Here is a 20,739-nt window from a genome sequence, read left to right as displayed (position 1 = left end):
CATGTGGGACCATGAACAGGGACGACGGAGTTTACACGCTGGACCGCGCATGGGACTGCATCGTCGGAGAGGGGAGAGCGAGCAGTAGAGGGCGACAACGTCCTCTGCTGCCCGCAGATAAACGGAGAAGGAAGTGACGCGCCACCATCAGCGTCAGCCTGAAGAAGCCGGCAGCCGTCGGCGAAACTGTAGCTACAAACAGGTAAACAAAACTGTTTCTGTGTTTAAAAAAGAACGAAAGAATGTGTTTACACTAGCCGACAGCATGGATGCCCTCAGAGCTGCGCTCGCTTTATCAATTGTCCAAGCGCTTTCTGCTTGTTTGTTTTTGCAAGCAGAATTACTGCTCCTTGCAGAAGACCACAGACGAAGGACGAGGTTAAGAACGGGGGAAGTACTGCCGCCTACAGGTCTGGCATGTCCTGAACAACGTATTTATCCGGGTACGTGTGGACAGAGTTTTTTTAAAATGAGGTGGTGTGGATGCAAGTTTTTGGAGGGGCGGATATTCGTTTAAAAAAAAAACCCGGCTACGTGTGGACTAGGCCTTAGAGACTCTGTTTTCTAGTATCGAACTGTGATTTCCAATACTGGGGTTTATGATTAAATGTTTAGTGCCACCCGTTTTGAGAATCTCCAATCCTCAGTTTAGTTTGTCTTTGTGTTTTACCTTTGAGGATTTTTAGTTGTGGAGATTTCTCGCTCTAGTTTTGATAACTGTGGGTCTTTTGGTTTTTGGCTTAGGTTTATTCTTTTAGTTCTTTTGAGGTTGGTTTAGTTTTGAATCGGCGTGTTTCCCTTATGGTCTCCTCTCTCTGGTTAAACCAGAGAGAGTCGCTTTAAGTTGGTTATTATTTTTGCTTGCTCCCTGTTTTAGCAGAGGGAGTTTATTTAGTTATTATATACCCTTGATCCATCCTTTTGTTAATAAACCTTTTTGAATTGCCAGTTGTTTACCTCCTTCCATTCATTCTCCACCATCATAACCAGACACCATCCCTCTGTATTCATCCCTTTTATTTAACATTATCTTATTTTTCTCTGTGTTCTCCCCTCACCACTCCTGGATGCCAGAGGGGACACAACAATTAGCATTAGCAACTCTGCAAAATGACAATTTCATTGACAAATTTATTATTTTTTTCCGTGCTGAATGACTAAAACCAAACATTCACATCAATAAAGACTAATTTATGATGAATATTAACTGATATTTTTGTTAATATGAGACAACAAAAATTGACAGAAACAAAAATTTAGTCAGACAACAGAAAAGATGCAACACCGAAAAAACGAACCAATCAGCAAATGGAACAGGGTGGACTCATGAGAAAAGAACCAATCAGAGTCCAGAGCCGGCCACGATTTGAGCAAGCTACCAGTAACCAGACATCATATATTGATGTTTATGCTGGTAAAAGATGTGTCTAAAGGGAAAGCATGTCCATGGCTGGGAGTAAAAGCAGTAGATGCAACTATCTGAGAATTTTTTGCGTGGTGAGTACACATCCAAGCTTTCCCCTGGTTTTAAGTGTTTCGGTGTTGTTTAGCAGCTAGCGGGGTGAGAGAGGGGGCGCTGGAGCGCAGCTCAGTCAACCGAACCATGGAGCAGCACATATGTTGTCAAATCGTTTTTATTTTTGTGGTTATAACAGCCGTTGGGATCAGCGTTCGGAGTTCTAGTGGTGCTTTTGTGAGGAGAAACATTCAAGTGTCCCACCTTGATCAATCAGTCTAATAAAAACTAATAAATACACCTGAAAACACTTCTTACCTTGAGTTTCCCTTCGCATCATTAGAGTAATACAATTTAATGTTTTGATGTTATGATTTCGTGATTACAAATATTACAGCACATTATACAGATTTGTTTATTTTATTATTATTGAGAGGTACAATTTCAAAGTGTCAGTGTTCATTTTGGTATTTTCCATTCATTATTGTTATAGAAACCATGATGAATATCGAGTTGTATTGATTCAATGTGTGAATTTTACAGTTTTCTTTACAGTTTCAAATAGTTGTTGTTAACATTTATTTTACACAGGTTGAAAATTATTGCATCAGAAGAGAAAAACATGTTTTAGTGGACTAAAATCAGACTGAAACTAAAACAAAATGAATGACTAAATTGTGACTAAAATTAAGAAGAATTTTAGCTAAATTTAAATTTCTTGTCAAAATTAACAGTGCTTCAACCTTGTTTTTTTGTAGAGATAAAACAACGTTACAAAGCAAACTGGTCAGCAGTAGAGTCGCATTGCTGTTAGCCAATAAGAGGTGAGATGCTGGAATATCAGGAAATAAGACTCCAAATCCCGCCATGCCCCACTCAACTCTGATCTGGCTCGCTTCTACCTCCTGAAACAGGAGTGCAGAGCTTTTCCCCCACTCACAAGTTATTTGTACTAGAGACCACTGCAGATGCTCTACAAACATGAGTGAACCTGGTCTTTAACTCATTCGCTGCCAGCGTTTCTCACCGTTTTTACTGTTTTTTTAAGAGTCACAGAACGTTGCACGCTAGCATGATGTCGATGCCAAAACAACCAAAACAAAGCGTAGACTCGCCTCTTACATCAGGAAGAATCCGCGTGTTTCGAGCGTTATCCATTCTTTCATAATCAATTGTCGAATTGTGATCGGCAGACGCTTTTTCGGTTCGCGCCTCACTTTTTTTACAGGAACGGCCCAAAACGATCTCCAAGCACATGGATGTGTTGCGTCCTGATCATGTGATCTGTGATGTATGCGGATGAAGATCGGCTTCAGGGCTGAGATGTTTGTTCTCTCAGCACGGGGGCTCGTTCTGATGCTCAAACAGTAAAAAAAATGCCAATGACGACTAAAGTCGTCATTGGCAGTGAATGAGTTCATACAGAATACAAGTTAGACTAAACTCTTACCTGGGTCTGGACCCTCAGGTTCAGATCATCTGCTTGGTTGTTCACGAACAATGAGGCACTAGAAAGATTTGTTTTCTATTTGTTTTATTTTACAGCCACCAGATGAGCAGGTACATCATTTTAGAAAAGAAACTGATATTTGCAAAAAAAAATTATAATACAATTTTTTTTCAATATAGATTATGTATAAGATGAAATGCAGTAAACTGAAAAAGCATTCTGACTCTGTCAACAAGAAGACAAAGCAGTAAGGGGTCTTACATGAACCCAGCTCCCCAACCAATAAATATAAACTGTTTACATTATGTATGCTGCACTCAGCCAGGCTTGGACATTACCAGGGCAAGTAACTTCCCAAGAATATTCCTTTAATCGGTTCTTGTACATCGCTGTGACACACACACACACACACTCTCACACACACACACACACACACACACACACACATCCTCTCCCACCCACAAGAAGCTTGGCACACAAGTGCTTACGGGCCAGACACAAAATACACTTGGGCTACAACAATGGGCAATCTTAACACACACACACACACACACACACACACACACACACACACACACAAAGAAAGAAGAATCACACAAAGGGTGTATGAAAATACCTGTCATTGTCCTTGATCAAGAGGGAGAAGTGGCTGTCTGGTCAAAGCTCACTGCAGCTGGCAGAGTAGCTCTTGACATTTGGCCTGATTGAAACAGCCAATTTTCCAGAAAGCTGCCAAGCCGGAAAATCTCTTACAATCAAACAAATCTGGCTTTCCCCTTTTCGGTTTCTCCTGTTCTATCTCTTTCTCTCCACCGTTCCTCCCTCCCATGTTCCCTTCCTGTTTGTCCTAAGAGGAACAATGATTCGTCTTGTCTATTTTTCCCAGCGTCAAAGATAAAATGCACAAGAAAGCTTTAATCCACACTGCATTGGACAGACAATTGCACAACCACGGAACAAGCACAGGAAAAGACAACAGCAAAGTAAAGCTTGAGACCAGAATAGGGCGGGAAGGCTTGTGAAGAAGATGCTCGAAAGACTTGAAGGACACTGTAAACGCACCCCTTTGCAAACGTGTTACTTTGTTGTTGGATACCACTTTCTCAAGAAGCCCCCTCCTGATGCTTGGCTCAGGGAAGAATTATGACTTTGTGCCAATGAGCGAATACATGCACTTGCATAAATCATCCATCTTGTTTGGCGGTTAATTACTCTTGTTTACCCTCTGAGTAACCTCGGGATGGGGCGGCACGATAGGAGGGAGCCTGGGTGGAGGAGATAGCACAAAATAGTAATCTGCTGATGCTGTTCATCAGTGAGAAATTTGCGAGAATGAACGCACATGGTGGGCTTGAACGTGGGTGTTGGTGAATTAGACAAGGTTGCAGGGGTTCGGAAGATGGCTGCTCCATCAGCAACCAGGCCCAACTTCGGCAGCACGCTAAGCTGTTCTGGGGTCAGCTGGTGAAGGTGCTGAGCTGAGGCAGCCTGACTCGGGCCAATCAGACAGCTTCCCAGGATGTACAGCAGGCTCTGATCGTTGCTTATTTCATTATGGGGAAAGCTACATAAATCCACAAAACGAGGAGGGAGAGGCACAGAGGGAATATTTGCATTTCTCTTCTATCATCTGCTCTCAATGCCTTCCTACCTCCTCCAACGCCACCCTTTTTCATCCCTCCCCCGTTTAGTGCAGAGTGACTTTTATCATCACTTTCACCAAAACACATTAAGCCGGTGTGTCCGGGCTGAGGAGGGAGGGGAGGGGGTTGAAAAAACAGAGGAGCACATTAAATTTGCATTCGTGATGCATCAATCTGGCATTACTCTGGAGATTAAAGAAAGGACACTGCATTTCAGTGGAGAGATACTGACGGTTGCCTGATAGACGACTATCCACCTGTGCTGAACTAAGCAGGGAATACCTCTGATGACCAGAGAGCAGAGGAATCCCACTGACCCTGTGGATTTTCTTCATTCTACACTTTTCATTTTAGCTCATTCTTCAAAATGAATAACCCCCTCTGTCATCCTTAACCCCCCACTGCTTATCTTTGACATTCCAATCTAAGAGAAACTCCACATCTCGCAGCTGTTAGATCATGTTTTCAAGACAGGAACAGCACAGGTTTTGTGAGAGGGGATGATACTGAAAAAAGGATTGCATACATTAAACCTGAATTAGCACACGTGACTGTCTGGTATTTGTGTTACTGCATCTGTTGGACAAGATGGACGTAAAGTGCTTGAGAGCTCACAAAAATTAGAATGTGATTGGACGAGGAGACTAAAAACGGAAACAACAAAATTCACAGACTGTAAATGGGCATGGGGCAATGCTGCACTGAATTGATTAGGAGCAAATTTTATAGTGAGAACATGTGGAAGAAGAAATAAAAGTAAGATATGCACACGTAGGGAGTCCCAAGGGAAAAAAATGACAGTATGCCTCAGAGAAAAAGAATCACAGTCAGTCATTCCAAGGGTGCAGCCCACCAGCAGCCTAGCCCACTGAGTGAGCTGTATGGTCTATCCAAACCCTCAGGTCTGAGTTCACCCTGGCACCCAGCTCTGGTTGCTATGTACCGACGGAGGGCAAGCAAAAGACCCTAAACTCACTCCCATTCCCATGCCCACCCCTTGAGACAGAGAGCCATCAAAGTTGAAGTCCAAGTTGTCCGTGTCCATAAAGTCACTGAGCAGGATAGGGTCCACATCACAGTCTAGACTATTAGAAGCATTCTCCATTTCTAGTTGAGCAGCTATCCTGTTGTGAGAGTTGTGTTGTGGCCCCTGGTATCCAACGTTCCCTGACTGATGGTTGTTATGATGATAGTAACTTTGCCAGGAGTCAGTCAACGCCTGATGATGAGCTCCAGGGTAAGACTGGTGACGAGGGTGAGGTGCAGATGCCAGGCAGCAGGGATCCTGGGGAACATCCATGATTCCTGCAGGGTTTGGCGGCAAGGACGGAGATGTTGGGAGGTGGGGGCGCAGCCCAAAGTGGTTCGAGGTCTTGAGACTATAGGGCTGTAGGATGTCAGTGCTCACCCGTGGAGAGAGAGCCTGATGATGAGGCCCACTTTGCAAAGGATTCGTGTTGTGTGGCGTGTGGTTATGCAAGTGACTCTGACTAGAGTGAGGGGTGTGATCATGGCTAGGAGGGACTTTGTTTCTGTGATTATGCTCATGACTCTGACTATATTCATGGGCAGTGAGGGGCTTGTGACTGTATTCAAGACTGGCTTGGTGTTTGTGACCCTGATTGTGGCTCTGATGATGGGATGTGTTTTGCTCGTGGACTGAGCTATGCCCATTGCGTAGACTGGTATTGTGAGCATGCTCTTGGCTGTGATTGTGACCATGAGTCTGATTGTGACGGTGTTGGCTGTGAATGCTTTTTCCCTGTGTCAACAGTGTGTGTGTTTCCCGTCCCTGACCCAACACAGTGTCTTTGTTGCAGTATGAAGGACTTCCGGTCAGCAGACTCTGCAGGGCATTACTCTCTGAGTACGTCCTCACGGGATGCTGAAAGCTAACTGGCTTGTTCTCCTGAATGGTCTCCATAGGAGTGTGATGTCGTAACATTCCAATGGAAGACTGTCCATACATGGGTCCACAGTAGGACCCCTCTGTTTTGGGCCCAGGCACATAGGGATAACCATTGCATTTTATTTGCTGTTGCTGGGAGAAGCCATTCTCATCTAGACTAATCGCCCCCGTCAGGTCAGTGAGGTGAGGAAGTTCTACATTGGGGCAGTGGCCTCCAGTGCCCAAGGCTGGGGATCGGGTGCTGGTAGGGCTGGGGTAAAGTCGTGGAGAAGCTGAACAAGACAGTCCACCCTCCTCAGGTTCATCAGTGTCTGTCTCTGCTAGTATTGGAGACAGGCAGCTATTCAGCGTGGAGGCAGAGGACGAGTTGCGAGAATGCAGGTCTGTCCAGTTGTCATACTCTTCACCACTGATGCCTACACTTCCTTTGCCTGCCGGACTGCCATGCTCTGGGGAATCCTGCATTGGTGGACCAGCTCCCTGAGCTTGTCCCCTTCCAAGAACTATAGCCCCTGCTCTCTTTCGGCTAACGCGACCCTTAGTCTTCAGATAGTGTGTCCCATTTTCTATAGAGGTCGCACGTCTCCTTGGTCCCTTTCCCATCTTCCCTCCTTCTGGGTTTAGCATCCACCAGGAACTCTTCCCTGTTCCTTCATTCTGCACCCGGATGAAGCGGCTGTGCAGGGACAGGTTATGTCGAATTGAATTCTGGAGTAAAAGAAATAAAAGGGGAAGAAGAGAGAAACAGATTAGAAAAGGGACAACAGAAAAATAAATATTGTTCAAAGGGACATTTAGAATTAAATAACCATTTCTTGAGAACACAATCATTTCAAATGATTGCTAAATGATCAAGGCCTCATGGCAAGCGATAAAACAAATTGCAAAAGAAAAAGTGGGAGATGAAGGGGAGAGCAGAGAGGGCAGGGAGAGTGAAGGACCAATCAATACCTCCCTTGACCAGCCTCTCTTCTTTACACACATACTCACTGAGTCATAATATGGACATGGGTGCAGCCTCCACATCAACCCATCACCACGGTTACAGAGATGAATCACACAACACAAGCCAATCACAGACAGCCTATATCGATTGTGGGGTATCCAAAAATGAAGACCTGAGATCCAGCCAGAGCTTGGGAAGGAGTGAGGATGGGGAGGAGTGTGATTTGGCAGGAGAATCTCAGTAATACGTCTGGTTTAAAGATGATGGAGGAGAATACGATGGGGAGTGGTGTACTCGTTTGACCCTTCTAAAATCATAATACAATTAACGTGATCTTAGGCAACCCGCAGCGGATATCGTTCTTCGTTTTTGAAGACAGGATGGAAATGGTTGTGGGTAGGGGGTATTGAAGGCTTCAAGTGTCTGAGTTGATGAGATCCAAACCTGCTTAAAGGAGAGCTTAGCATGGATACACATCATAGATGCTGGCCAAGTTAGGCTAAGTGCAGTGTGTTCGTCCAAATCTTGCCCACTTGTGTCGTTATTCTTCTCGTTTTCCTATTCCCTCTTTCTGTTCCTATCTTTTTTTTGTGTGTTTTTCTCTTTTCTGATCTTTTGGCAGGAGCGACCCAAATCCTCTTGCATGTGAGTGCAATGGAACACTTTTTCTTTTTCCTCTCAGGAGATATCTATCTATTCAGCCTTGTTTATTACTTGCACATAGCTCACAATCTCTGTCTCCTGATATCTTGAGCCATTCTCTATCTTCATTCACTCTCCGCCTCCTGTCCAATTTTCCTGCTCTCAGCCCCATTCATCTCCCTCTCGGTGTCCCAGCCTCACCTGATCACGGCATTGCTCATTCTCTCCCTCTCCCTTCACATTCATACTCTCATCACCTTCCACAACTTCCACCCCCTCTCCTCGTTCATTCGTTCACACTGAAAGGAGAGCAAGTACAGCAGACAAACAGCAGGAAATTCAAATCCATGTTTAGTCAGAGGTGGATGGTTGGCGAGGGGCGGGGCGTGCGGTGGGGGTGGGGGGGTGATTTACATCCACACACTCAGCATCCAACTTCCAAACAGACACTCATACCTTCAATCTCATGAAGAGAAACTGGGCAGCCAGCTAAAAGGAGTGATTACACGCTGTTATTGAAGCTTATTATAAAAAGCATAGAAAACAGCACATAATGTGTTTGCTGCAAAATGTTGACAGGAGGAATTCAGCTCTAAGTGGGTTTCACATCACTCTTGTATCCTACCAACTACAATTTTCATTCATGCAGAAAAGCACCCATCCCCACAGCACGCCTCCCAACAGGTAATTTCATCCCATCCTCCTCTCAAATCATGCTGCTCTGACTAGATGCTCTTCACAAACGTGGAAATTGGATTCGAGATATGTATTTATGTTATTTTTTCTTCCTCTCTCTCCAAATACCAGGTCGGCAAAATTGCTCAAGCTCAGAGCTCGAACGAGCTGGGTGCACTCCAGAGAGGGAGAGCGGACTTAATCAAAGCCAAATTTAACAATGTTGCGTGTGAACGAGGTTGTCGGTGAAGGCGACCCGCATCAGGTGATCTGAGAGCCAAGCCCTGACAGGTTCCTCTACAACACGACAGCTCTGGCTGAGTGTAGCCATGGCAACAGAGTAAACCAAAAGAGGGAGAAGTGAAGAGAGGAGAGGTGATGATGGTTGGGAAGGAAGGGGGGGGGGGGGGGTGTGCAGCTGATGCTGTTTGATGCTGCAGGCAACTCCAAACAGCCTTTTATCTGAGTCTGTCAGATTCCTGCTTCCAATCCACCAGGGAGGCTCAATCACCAGTCGTCCCAGCGCCTCACTACCTGTACCAAGCTGTGATTAGCAGCCGCCTGTGTGTGTGTGTGTGTGTGTGTGTGTGTGTGTGTGTGTGTGTGTGTGTGTGTGTGTGTGTGATAGTCTTGAGACGTTTTATTACTTTTTGGGGCCCTTGCTTACAGCTTTTGATGTTCCTCAATCCCTAGAATCTTGAACCCAATGTGGTTTACCTCATAGTAAATATACCGTAAATCCTCTAATACAGGCCCGGGCCTGTATTTGACTCAAGCTCATCAAGCTCCAGGCCTTTATTGGAAGGAGGGCCAGAATTAGAGGCAGGCCTCTATTTCTATTTGAGCAAAATGAACTAATGGTTCGCTGGAGGTTTTGACAATTAAAATTGCGCCCACATTTTCAAAGTTAAACACATTTCTTTTAACAACGGTAGTTTCTGCTTCAGCCCTCTCCCCCCTCCCCCTGCGCAGCGGCCGCAAACTCACTGATGCGCCTGCAGCCTCTCGGAGTTCCTGCTGCGCTAAACATTAAAATAATTATTTCATTTTCTGTTCCTCACTTCTGATTACCTTCAATGGTGTCTGTTTGTTGCAACCAGCAGGTACAAAAACTAACTTGTTTTTATTTGACTATTTTCAGATGTCTGGAGCGCGTCAACAATCAGAGCTTTGCATGCGCAAGCTGGTTAAGGTTAGGATGGGGGTGAGGGGAAGGTTAAATTGCAAGAGGGTAAACGTCACAATTTGGTTAAATGTCCGTTTTACGGCGAGTGTCAGTACCGACGCTCTGGCACAGCGCGTTGCCTCCCGGCGCGCAGGAGCTTGTCACCTGCTGACAGCAGGCTGCTGTCTTTTCCGAGGACTGCATCTTGCCAGTCATTATCACGTGACAGCTACTAGTCGATGACAGGCATAAAAAGTCAATATAGTGAAGTCGACTAGTTCATACAATCCCTGCTACTGCTCCCCAGAGTGTTCTGCAGCATAATCAACACGTTCTCTTTGAACTTGATATCAAATTTTCGCCTCCTCTTCGTCTCCGCACGGTTAAAGTTACCCTTGCGGTCTATCACTGGCAAATCAAAAGTGAGATGGATGACACAACCGCCCCCCGTACTTGCTTGTTACCACATTCCACCTGTCCACAATAAAAAAAACGGCCATTATTCACCTCCGCCGACTCCGACACTGGCCAAAATGTGATACTTGTCCGTTAATTGAGTACAGGCCAATATTAGAGGATTTACGGTAACTAATACTCATTTCTATCAATATAAATTTGCTTACAAAAAAAACTACTACATTCAAAAACTTTTCTTTTGTTTAGGTCGTTCCACGAATATTTTAATAACACTAATTGGAGATCAACATGTTGACTTTGTGAATACTAATAGTGAATTGTCACAGGAACAGGTGATTATGTAAGTCAATTGTACTTAAATGCAAGTTGCCATAACTAAAACAAACCAGTACTAAGTACTTAGAAATTTGCTTTCTGTTTACTGCTGCTTAAGTTTATACAACTCTGAAATACAGATTCTGTAAATTTCCAAGTGTTATGTGCTGGTTTGTTGTATTGTAATTTGCATTTAAGTGCATTATCCTTTGTAATTATCAGTAACTCCAAGACAGAATTATGCTGGCGAAGGTTCTCAGTCATCCAGGTCATGGTGATCCAAAGGGGTTCAAATGAAGGCAACCGAAACCAAAGATGTCCACTTGCCTTCATTTGAACCCCTCAGAAACACAGAATGACCTACTCCCATAACCTTATTAATTAAAGTGAAATCGGTTTCCATGCTTTTTTCAAGTAAGTTTAACTAATCAGATTTTACAGTGTGCTGAGAGTTCCACTCTTTCTGGTTGAATACAATAGTTTCTAATTGTCGGCACAGAGGAGCCACGAGTATCCAATGAATCATCTCCAAATTAGATAAAGAGAAATGACGCACTGGAGTTCTCTAATGCTGGAAAACTGATCAAGAAGAATCAGTTTAGGATATGGAGCTGATGAGACACCCAGACAACAGTTCAGAAGATAAAAATGAAAATAAATACCCCTGCTGTCAAACTAAATTAAAACTTATAATAGTGAAGGGTTGAGTGTTTTCTCTTCTCTCTACATTGTATTTATTTTTTATTTTTTTACTTTTTCAATAAATGGGTAATAAAGCGTTTTATCGATCTTTTAGAACAAAGTTTAGTCCCACAGATGGTTTCCAGTTTATTAAATATTCTGAGTCAAAGTCGATGCATTTCAAAATGGTTATAAAGTTTTCTTTTTAAATCAGATTGTTACATTTTTTATTAAAAAATGCATCTTGGAGGTTTTTGCTAACTAATAGCATTTTAATCAAATGCCTTAACCACCTGACTCCTTTTTTGATGCTGTGGCTTTAGTCTGAGCTGCACACCTCACTTCTATGACGGAGATCAGAAAACCTATGAAGGAAGCTCGTTGTTGTCCCTTTAACAATAAAGTATCTCGTCAAAGTGCCGGAAAGTTTCCGCGTGAATTCTACTTTTTTGGACACCGCACTCGGATATATTTCAAATTGATACTCGTGTTGCATCATTTTTGCTGCTTTTGTTTTATTAATAAGCGACAGGGTTTGATAGTCCACGTGATTTTTACAGGTATATTTTTAAATGTATTGAGTCAAACTTCTAATCACTTGGTGTTCTTGTGTGGAGCAGATATCTGGAGTTCAGTTAGTGTGAATGTCTGAACGCAGCATGGAAACAGGACCACATCCGTACTGCGTTCAGCATGAAACAGCCTTCAGTCCCAGTTAGGAGGAAACACTACATCTTTTCTCTGTTGAGAACCATAATGAGTCCAACCAACACAAACTTACACCCAGGCCCCCACCCTCACCTGGTTTCAGGTTTACGATGCACCTGTGAGGTGACCTCCTGTAACCTGTCCACCCAACACTCCCAGCGCATCAAAAACAAACGCTTGGTCAGCCACCCTCCGCATCAGACCCCTGATGCCAAAAGTGCCCTTTTTCCTCACTTATGTGCGAAAAGTTTTTTCCCTTTTCTGACTGCAGATCCCAATGCAGCGTAAAACTGACGCGATGGGATGTCCGCTGATGCGGCACAAAACCAGCTCATTTAACCGCACCTAAACCTTAATGTTTTATTATTTATAACCTTCCCCTCATCCTAACCTTAACCCTCTTGCTACCTAAAACGTTGCTCTCACTGTAATCAAGCGTTTGTGTCCCATGCATTCTGACTGAATTTTTGTATTTGCTGCCCAAGGGGAACGTTAGAACATACCATCTGGCGAGGGGGAGGTTACACATACCCTCTACTTTTAACCTCCATCTTGGTAGTTGAAACCTCCCCCTCGCGTTGCCTCGGTCCAAACCCGACCAATGACGAGGCGGCTCCCGCCGTTCACTTCATAGAGCCGGCTTTTAGAGCGACCGACACATCACTAACGTGTTCACTAGCAAGATGGTTACGGTTAGGATAGGGGTGAGGGGAAGGTTAAATAACAAGAGAAGGTTAAGGTGAGGTACAATGAGTTGTTTCGTGCCCTGGCTGCGGACATCCCATCATGTCAGTGTAACGCTGCACTGGGATCTGCAGTCAGAAAAGGGAAAAAACCCTTTTTGCACATAAGTGACGAAAAAGGGCACTTTTGGCGTCAGGGGTCTGAAGCGGAGGGTGGCTGACCAAGCGTTTGTTTTTGACGCGCTGGGAGTGACAATGTGTTGGTCCACCAGAGGACCATGGAAAAGAGGTCATCTCACTCCAAAAAGAAGTAGATCTGGATATCTAAGGTCACTGCATCAAAACCAAACAAACCCAACTACAAATATATATTATTTAATTTAATGCAAATTCCTAAACTCAGTCAACAGAAAAATTTAATTTCAATTTTATTACCCACTGTTTTTCTACCTGTTCACAGTGGTGTGCGAGATAAAAATAACCTTGTGTTTTGGTTCTGTCTGGAATACACCAGAACTAATCTTGTCTGTTGACTTCCATGCTGTTAAACATTACCAGCACCTAATGAATAATGCAACAGGAAGTTGAAGACTGCTAGAAATGATGACAATTACAAGCTGTATGGAAGCCATCGTTGCCATGCTGGCTGCCACTGAGAAGAGGATTAGTGAGATCTCCTAACTTAGCCTTTGGCTGGAATGAAACCTGTAGGTTTGCAGTTGTTAGTGGCAACTGGCTGCCCATCACAGCTTCACCACATATTTACTCGTAAGGAAGATTGATTTAGAAAGGGTCTGCACACTGCTCTTCACTTTTGCTTTTGTGCAAACTCGTGATGTTTTGGGTTTTTGCAGCAGGTACTGTGAATGAACCTCTCTTCTAATCCATTCCTTTACAGGAAATCTGCAGCTCTGCACCCAGCTCTACTATTAGACATACATAGTGAATGAGTATCACCCCAAAGCACTGCTTCTTTCGCAGAGTCTGGGGATTTCCCATCAAGGGCTTAGCTAATGGTCACATGGTTCTGTCTGTGACATTAACAGTACTTCCATCCATCCATCCATTTTCTTCCGCTTATCCGGAGTCGGGTCGCGGGGGCAGTAGCCTAAGTCGAGAGGCATAGACTTCCCTCTCCCCAGCCACTTGGGCAGCCCTTCCGGGGGAATCCCAAGGCGTTCCCTGGCCAGGTGAGAGACATAGTCTCTCCACCGTGTCCTGGGTCTACCTTTAGGCCTCCTCCCAGTTGAACGTGGCCGGAAAACCTCACCATGGAGGCGTCCAGGAGGCATCCTGACCAGATGCCTGAGCCATCTTAACTGGCTCCTTTCGATGTGGAGGAGCAGCGAATCAGTGAGTTAACAGTACTAATTAGCCAAAATGCTAAGATCTTCAGAAGACCAGGAGACTATAGCACAGAAAACTTCCAGTTATTAAATAGCAACAAAAGAGTATTTAAAAATTAAAGCTATTGCTTTCAAACTAGTTTCAGCGATTAACTTGATCAACTTCACATTGGATAGCACCCCGTAACCCCCTGCTGACTAGAAACTGTACGGTACGGGTTATTGCACTAGTGGGAGCTTTCTTCTTGCTTTACGGCAATAGCTGTTTACTAATGTGTTAGCTAATACAAAGGCTAGCTATTAGCTTTTTTCAGTTTGCTGACTGTCAATAAAAAGCACAAGCAGAAGAACAATTTAGCTGTTTTTGTTACCATCATAGTAGAGCCTGGAAGTAAATGGAAGAGAGTTGTGGAGGTGAAGCAAAGACTGAAACCTGGGTGAAAATGGCACATCCTACATTTAACTGAGGAAGCTGAAGGAAGCTACGAATATTATGTTTTTGCCCAACAGTATGGATCTATTTGCTTTGTGGCTACTTTAATATCAGTTAGTGTTAGCTTGTTGTTAGTGCTAGCTACAGCAGTCTTTGGCAAGGTTGTTTATGAAAGTTGTAATTCTGCTTTCAATTCAATCGCCTCTGTCAGTGCGCCCCAGGGCAGCTGTGGCTACATCATTGCTCATCCCATCAGTGTGTGAATGTGTGTGTGAATGGATGAATGATACACTGTAGTGTAAAACGCTTTGGAGTCCTTACTCTGAGAGGCGCTATACAAGTGCAGGTCATTTATCATCTATCATTTAGTAGGACGGAGAAGCAGGAAACATGTTGAGTTGCTGTAAATAGGAATGACTATGGGTATATTTGTTAAAGGTGCAATATGTAAGAATGAAGTAAGAAGGGCACCCTGTGGTCAAATTTGGGTACTGCGAGACTCATTAAAGGAAGTAAAATGTCACGAGTAACTCATTATTCATTTCACACATGGAGTTGTTGGTAATTGAAAAAGTAGCTTGAGATATTTTTAAACTGAACTCGTTGATTCAAATTCACCGTTAGCATTGTTAGCGCAATGTTAGCTTCTAGCCTTCTTAACCATATATTAGAGTAAAACAAAAAGGTGCCGTGGCTTCTTGGGGGTACAATAAATAACTTCTGAGTCACTCCAGTTTACTGGCTTTGGCTCTTTAAACAACTCTGGAGCTTTTTGTCTGCTGGTGTTATATTACAAATGTAGATAGATAGATAGATAGATAGATAGATAGATAGATAGATAGATAGATAGATAGATAGATAGATAGATAGATAGATAGATAGATAGATAGATAGATAGATAGATAGATAGACAGACAGACAGACAGACAGATAGATAGATAGATAGATAGATAGATAGATAGATAGATAGATAGATAGATAGATAGATAGATAGATAGATAGATAGATAGATAGATAGATAGATAGATAGATAGATAGATAGATAGATAGATAGATGGATGGATGGATGGATGGATGGATGGATAGCGCAGACTCTGCAACCATGCTGGCTCGCAGATTGTAAACAGACTATCTCCCTCTTTGATCGTTCATAGAGGAAAGTCAGTTTCAGTGTAACCTTCCTTCCAAAATGAATGCCACAAAATTCTGTTTTGTTATTATTTCACTGCAAATTCTTACTTTTTGCTCTTTTAAATGTTGGATTTCAGAGAGCATCTAATACATTCTTGCTCTATAATAGAGTATAACTCTTGAGTGCTGTAATGTACGTGAATTATTTTTTATTTCCTCATGTCTTGTCCTTTCAAAGTAAAAATACAGAAGAGGACCAAATAACGAGATCATTCTATTGAAGTCCACAACAGCAGACCTTCAGTTGTTCCAAACTGAGTCACACTAAGAGGGATAGTGGCTTTATTTCATTAATTACATTTTATTTTTCAAGTGGTCAGACTTTGTTCACTTCAACATGGTGCTCTGTGCCCAGATCCTCTCTTTGAGAGATGCAATCAGAGAGCAGAGGCTAATTTTCTAGATTATTATTATCTCCATACCCCTTAGTCCATTTTCATTCAGAGTAACCTAGCTAACACAAATTACATCTATTGCAAATGATCTACTATGTGTTGCATAGCAACAAGAATTATGTAAACCCTTACACGTTTTTCCTTTAATTTAACTTTTCTTGTTAGCAAATCACTTGATGACGCTCAATATGTGGGTAAAAATGTGACAGTCTATCCGGAAAGTATTCATTGCGCTTCACTTATTCCACTTTTTTGTATACGTTACAGCCTCATTCCAAAATGGATTGAAGTCATTTTGCCCATAAAACTCAACACACAACACCCCATGTGTGTGTTGTGTGTAGAATTTGTGCAGTTCCACACTTATCCACAAGGGTTAGGGTTAGCGTCTTTTATTTTGAAAGTTGCTGGATGCTTTACAGAGCACTCGTGTTTGATTTGCTGTCCTATCTATCTCAACTGTTGAGTTTGGCTAGTTCAGGAAGCGTAGCACGTAAAAAATAGCTTTGAAGAATAAATTTGGTGGAGTGACACTCCATTATACTTCTGGAAGCAACTAAAAAGGTACACATGCATCCACTACAACGTTGGCTAATTGTTGCCTACTGTGCTTTGCAGACATCCCACAAGGCATACCTGTCTGGTGGAAGGGCCTAGTAAAGGTACAGGTATTGGGCTGCTGGGAACTGGGGGGAAATCTTTATATTCTAAAGAATTACCTTTCAAATTCATTTAGGCATTTGAGGAAAAATGTATTTTCTTGTCAAAAAAATGTGAGCACTCCCGCCAGTCCTGTGTCATGTCACAACTATAAACCAGATCATTCTTTTCTAAGTATGCTTTATTCACTCAGTAACAGTTTTACCTCAAAACACAGCCATGAAAAAATATGTGTACCTAAACGTCCTCCCAGAGGAACTCCTCCTAACCCTACAAGGATCATTTAGAGATAAAGAATGCATTTTTCTGTATAATGTAGAATGGTGACCGAGGGCTAAAGTCCAAACTAAGTAGCTCAGGAAGCCAAATATAAATATTCAGGGTCCAGATCCAGCAAACTCCCTAGACATTTATCAAATTGTGAACTTGCAGTCAGTCCTGAAGAGGTGGGACTAAACAAAAAATCCACAACTTCTGAAAAATTCCAAGCATCAGAGATTAAGAATGGGCTGCCATCAGTCAGGATTTGGACCAGAATTTGATAGCCATTATGTGGGCATGTCAGAACCAACAAGTCAATTGTTCACTCTTTGTGTCAACCTAAAGTTATCGTCCACAAAATGTGCTTTTGATTCTTACGAAATGCTACAATTCAAACGTCTGAGAAAAAGCTGAAGCAGTAAAGTGTTGTTACCTGACCTTTTGGCCACAGATGTAATGCATATTAGCACAAGAGTGGTATTCTTTATGATTACTTTATTCATATTTCATTTACTCTCTCGAGATTTTCTTTGGCCACCTTTGCTAAAGGTCTGCCGTAAAACACTACTAATATGTACACATGTAAACAAATGCTAGCATATTTATTTCACAAATTTTTCAGCTGGATGTGCACACACACAAATACACTCAGAATACCCCCCACCCTACCCACCCCAAACTGGCAATCATGCTTAATCCCTCTCCAGTCTGAGTAATCCCTGACAATCCAAGGCTAATCCTGGTTAATGCTGGGCACTCCTCAGCTGGGTTTCACCCTGAAACCACAGAGACAGGGTGGGGATTGGTTGGATCATGGCGATTGAGGGTCGGCATGTCGTTGATAGACATAATTGGTTGGACGGTTATCGGGACTCAAGAAAAACAAGCACAGATTTTCACTGTCTTCAAAATACATCCGGATTGACCCCCGTGCTGTTTGTTGCATCCCAGCCCTACTGTTGTCGCTGTGGCTGGAAGAAAACATGTTTTTCCCCTCTTGCCTTGTTTGTTGTCATGTCAATGCAAACACAAGATGGTGTCACAGTATCGTTTTTTGTTGACTCCACAGATAAAGTTGGTTTGGTAATCCTTAAAATGAAGTCTGCATTAGAAATCAGGACGGGACGCAAGTGGGACATATAGCAACAGGCATTCCACAATCTCACAAGTCATTAGCCTCTTTTCGATCAGATCTGCCTCCTGAAGCTTTTGGCTCAATTCTTCTTAGTGGCTATTGATCCTGATTCCAAATGAAGCACTTAAAACACCTTGATCAAGCTGCTCCTTAATCTAGCTGTAAGGAGATTGGGTCTTTTTCACCTCATGTCTCAGAAAGACTTATTTCTTTGGCACAGAATTACAGTGGCAGTCGAAGCACATTTCACATCCTCAGTCTGAGCGTCATCGTCTGTTTAAGCCCCTCTGGTGCAGAACAAGACAGAGAAACATCTGCCATTTAAAAAAGCTGTCAATATACACAAAGCCGAGTGTTAATAAAGAAAAATGTCAGTGACCTTGGATAGCTGGGGAGACTTCTGCTTTTTGATTTGACTCTTTGCCTTTACACGCATGGAAACTGAATAATTATTTCTTTCAGCAACAGATTTACTCATGAGAAAATAAAAGGAAAGAGAAAAAGGAACAGATTTATGGTTGATTGATAAGTTGCAGAGATGTTTTGCTCTGGGCAGATTTTTTAAACCCCATTATCAGAGGAGCAAAGGCTTTAGAAAGTGGATTTTTTTTAATGATGAGAGTCGAGATTTTTGACTTGTTAACTTACAGGCAGCTTTTTAAGAAATCAATTAATGTTGTACTGCAGATATTTGCTCTTTAGCTGAACTGTCATCCTTCACGCCATTTTGGTTACTTTTCTACTGCATAACTTTGTTTTGTTGGAATCTTTATAAAATACATTTATAGGGAAAATGTGTTAAATCCTAAAGAATTTACTACATCAACAAAATGTGAAATATAAATAAAAAAACAACAACATTACAACAGATGTTTCTGGGTCTTTCTATTAATTAATGTAATTACTTTGAACTTTTGTTGTCGCATTAAATTTTGATTTTTTTTTCTTAACAGAATCAATGAATGAGGGATATGAGAAAATATCAATAATTAAGATATTCCATGTTATGATACTGAATAGACATTTAAAGCGATGTAGCAATTTTAAACCTGTAACATTTACTCTTTTGTGTGATGTCATTCAACCACCAACAGCTAGGTGGTAAGATTTTTTTAACCCCTTTCATTCTGACAGAACAGCGAAGTCTCTCAATGCAGAATGTGTCTAGGAAGTGTCTGGCCTGAGTTTTCCTATTAAATTCTGACATAAAAATTGCAGAAATCATCTGGCTTCAACATATCGTTTCCCATCACTTTTATTAGCCCTTTTTACAAAACAATGCCATCAATTTGCCGCATTGCCGTAGCAGCATCAGGGAGCCTTAAGTCATTTATTAGTGGTCAGACCGTGGCGGTAACGTTGCACAATCGTGTCCTTTTTACAAATGATTATGCAATGGCGGCGTAAAAGGGGTATGGGGGCTGTCTCTGTGCTGTTGCGAACTTCTGTTTATCTTGAACATAACTTGCTTTTTGTTGCGATCAAAGCCGTGCTCGTTACGTATTTTTGACAAGCCACTTCTAAAGGTGTCTGTCCTCCACCGTCCCCCTAGCCTAGTGAACTAGACCAAATTCTTGCTTTGCAAAGTTTGGTCTAGGCATGCTCCACTGGAACCTCCGCAGCTCCTACCAGGACTCTGGCTAGCCAATCACAGCTCTCTAGAGGGGTTTCAAACACATAAAGAGTTGTGATTGGTCCATAATGGTGGGCCAATCATAGTGCTCTATCTGCTTAGTGAACAAATCACAGAGCTTTATCCGCTTTGTGGGCCAATCAGGGCACTCTATATGCCTGGTGGGTGGGATGATGCAACAGAGTGAAACAAGAGTATGTCACATTCTTTGTCCAGTGGAATGCGGAGATCATTTGAAAGACAACAGTAGAACCCGCCCCACAACCGAGAACCGTCAATGGAGCGTGGCCAGACTAAACGCCAAAAAATGTGAAAATCGCACAACGCAGGAAATTTTCTACATTCCTATCTTCTACAAAGTGCTTTGTTTGGCCATTGAACACTGCTTTTACTTCACAAAGCTGCTCTTCTTTTCCCTTGAATAAATAAAATTACAAAATACTTTGTTGTCGTCGTCTTCCTCCGCTTATCCGGGTCCGGGTCGCGGGGGCAGCATCCCAACTAGGGAGCTCCAGACTGTCCTCTCCCCGGCCACCTCCACCAGCTCCTCCGGCAGGACCCCAAGGCGTTCCCGGACCAGATTGGAGATGTAACCTCTCCAACGTGTCCTGGGTCGACCCGGGGGCCTTCTGCCGGCAGGACATGCCCGAAACACCTCCCCAGGGAGGCGTCCAGGAGGCATCCTGACCAGATGCCCAAACCACCTCAACTGGCTCCTTTCGATCCAGAGGAGCAGCGGTTCTACTCCGAGTCCCTCCCGGATGTCCGAGCTCCTCACCCTATCTCTAAGGCTGAGCCCGGCCACCCTACGGAGGAAACTCATTTCGGCCGCTTGTATCCGCGATCTAAAATACTTTGATGAAATAAAATTTTTAATGTCAGTGGACACCCTTTAGCCCTGATCAGTGACATCACTCATTGTGAAAATGGTGGTTTGCTGATGTCACCAAAGTCCTGAAAAGGACAATTTTGTACGAAGGCACAGTTCCTGAGAG

General features: G+C 43.0%; 2 protein-coding genes across 4 annotated transcripts in view; one reads left to right on the top strand and one right to left on the bottom strand.

Annotated features, from left to right (window-relative positions):
• The window catches only part of LOC129165156 (E3 SUMO-protein ligase ZBED1), a 267,126-nt gene that overhangs the window by 33,834 nt on the left and 212,553 nt on the right, over window positions 1-20,739 (top strand). The gene's annotated exons all lie outside the window — the stretch shown is intronic.
• The window catches only part of foxo6b (forkhead box O6 b), a 63,102-nt gene continuing 45,336 nt past the window's right edge, over window positions 2,974-20,739 (bottom strand). Inside the window, exon 2 of the mRNA XM_015973290.3 lies at window positions 2,974-7,166. Coding sequence (XP_015828776.1) covers window positions 5,460-7,166 — 1,707 coding nt within the window. The 3' untranslated portion in view covers window positions 2,974-5,459. The remainder of the gene's footprint in view (window positions 7,167-20,739) is intronic.

Source organism: Nothobranchius furzeri, chromosome 19 (assembly GCF_043380555.1).
Source record: "Nothobranchius furzeri strain GRZ-AD chromosome 19, NfurGRZ-RIMD1, whole genome shotgun sequence".
NCBI lineage: Eukaryota > Metazoa > Chordata > Actinopteri > Cyprinodontiformes > Nothobranchiidae > Nothobranchius > Nothobranchius furzeri.
The sequence above is the reverse complement of the archived record's forward strand: the minus strand, read 5'-3'. Positions and strand labels throughout refer to the sequence as shown.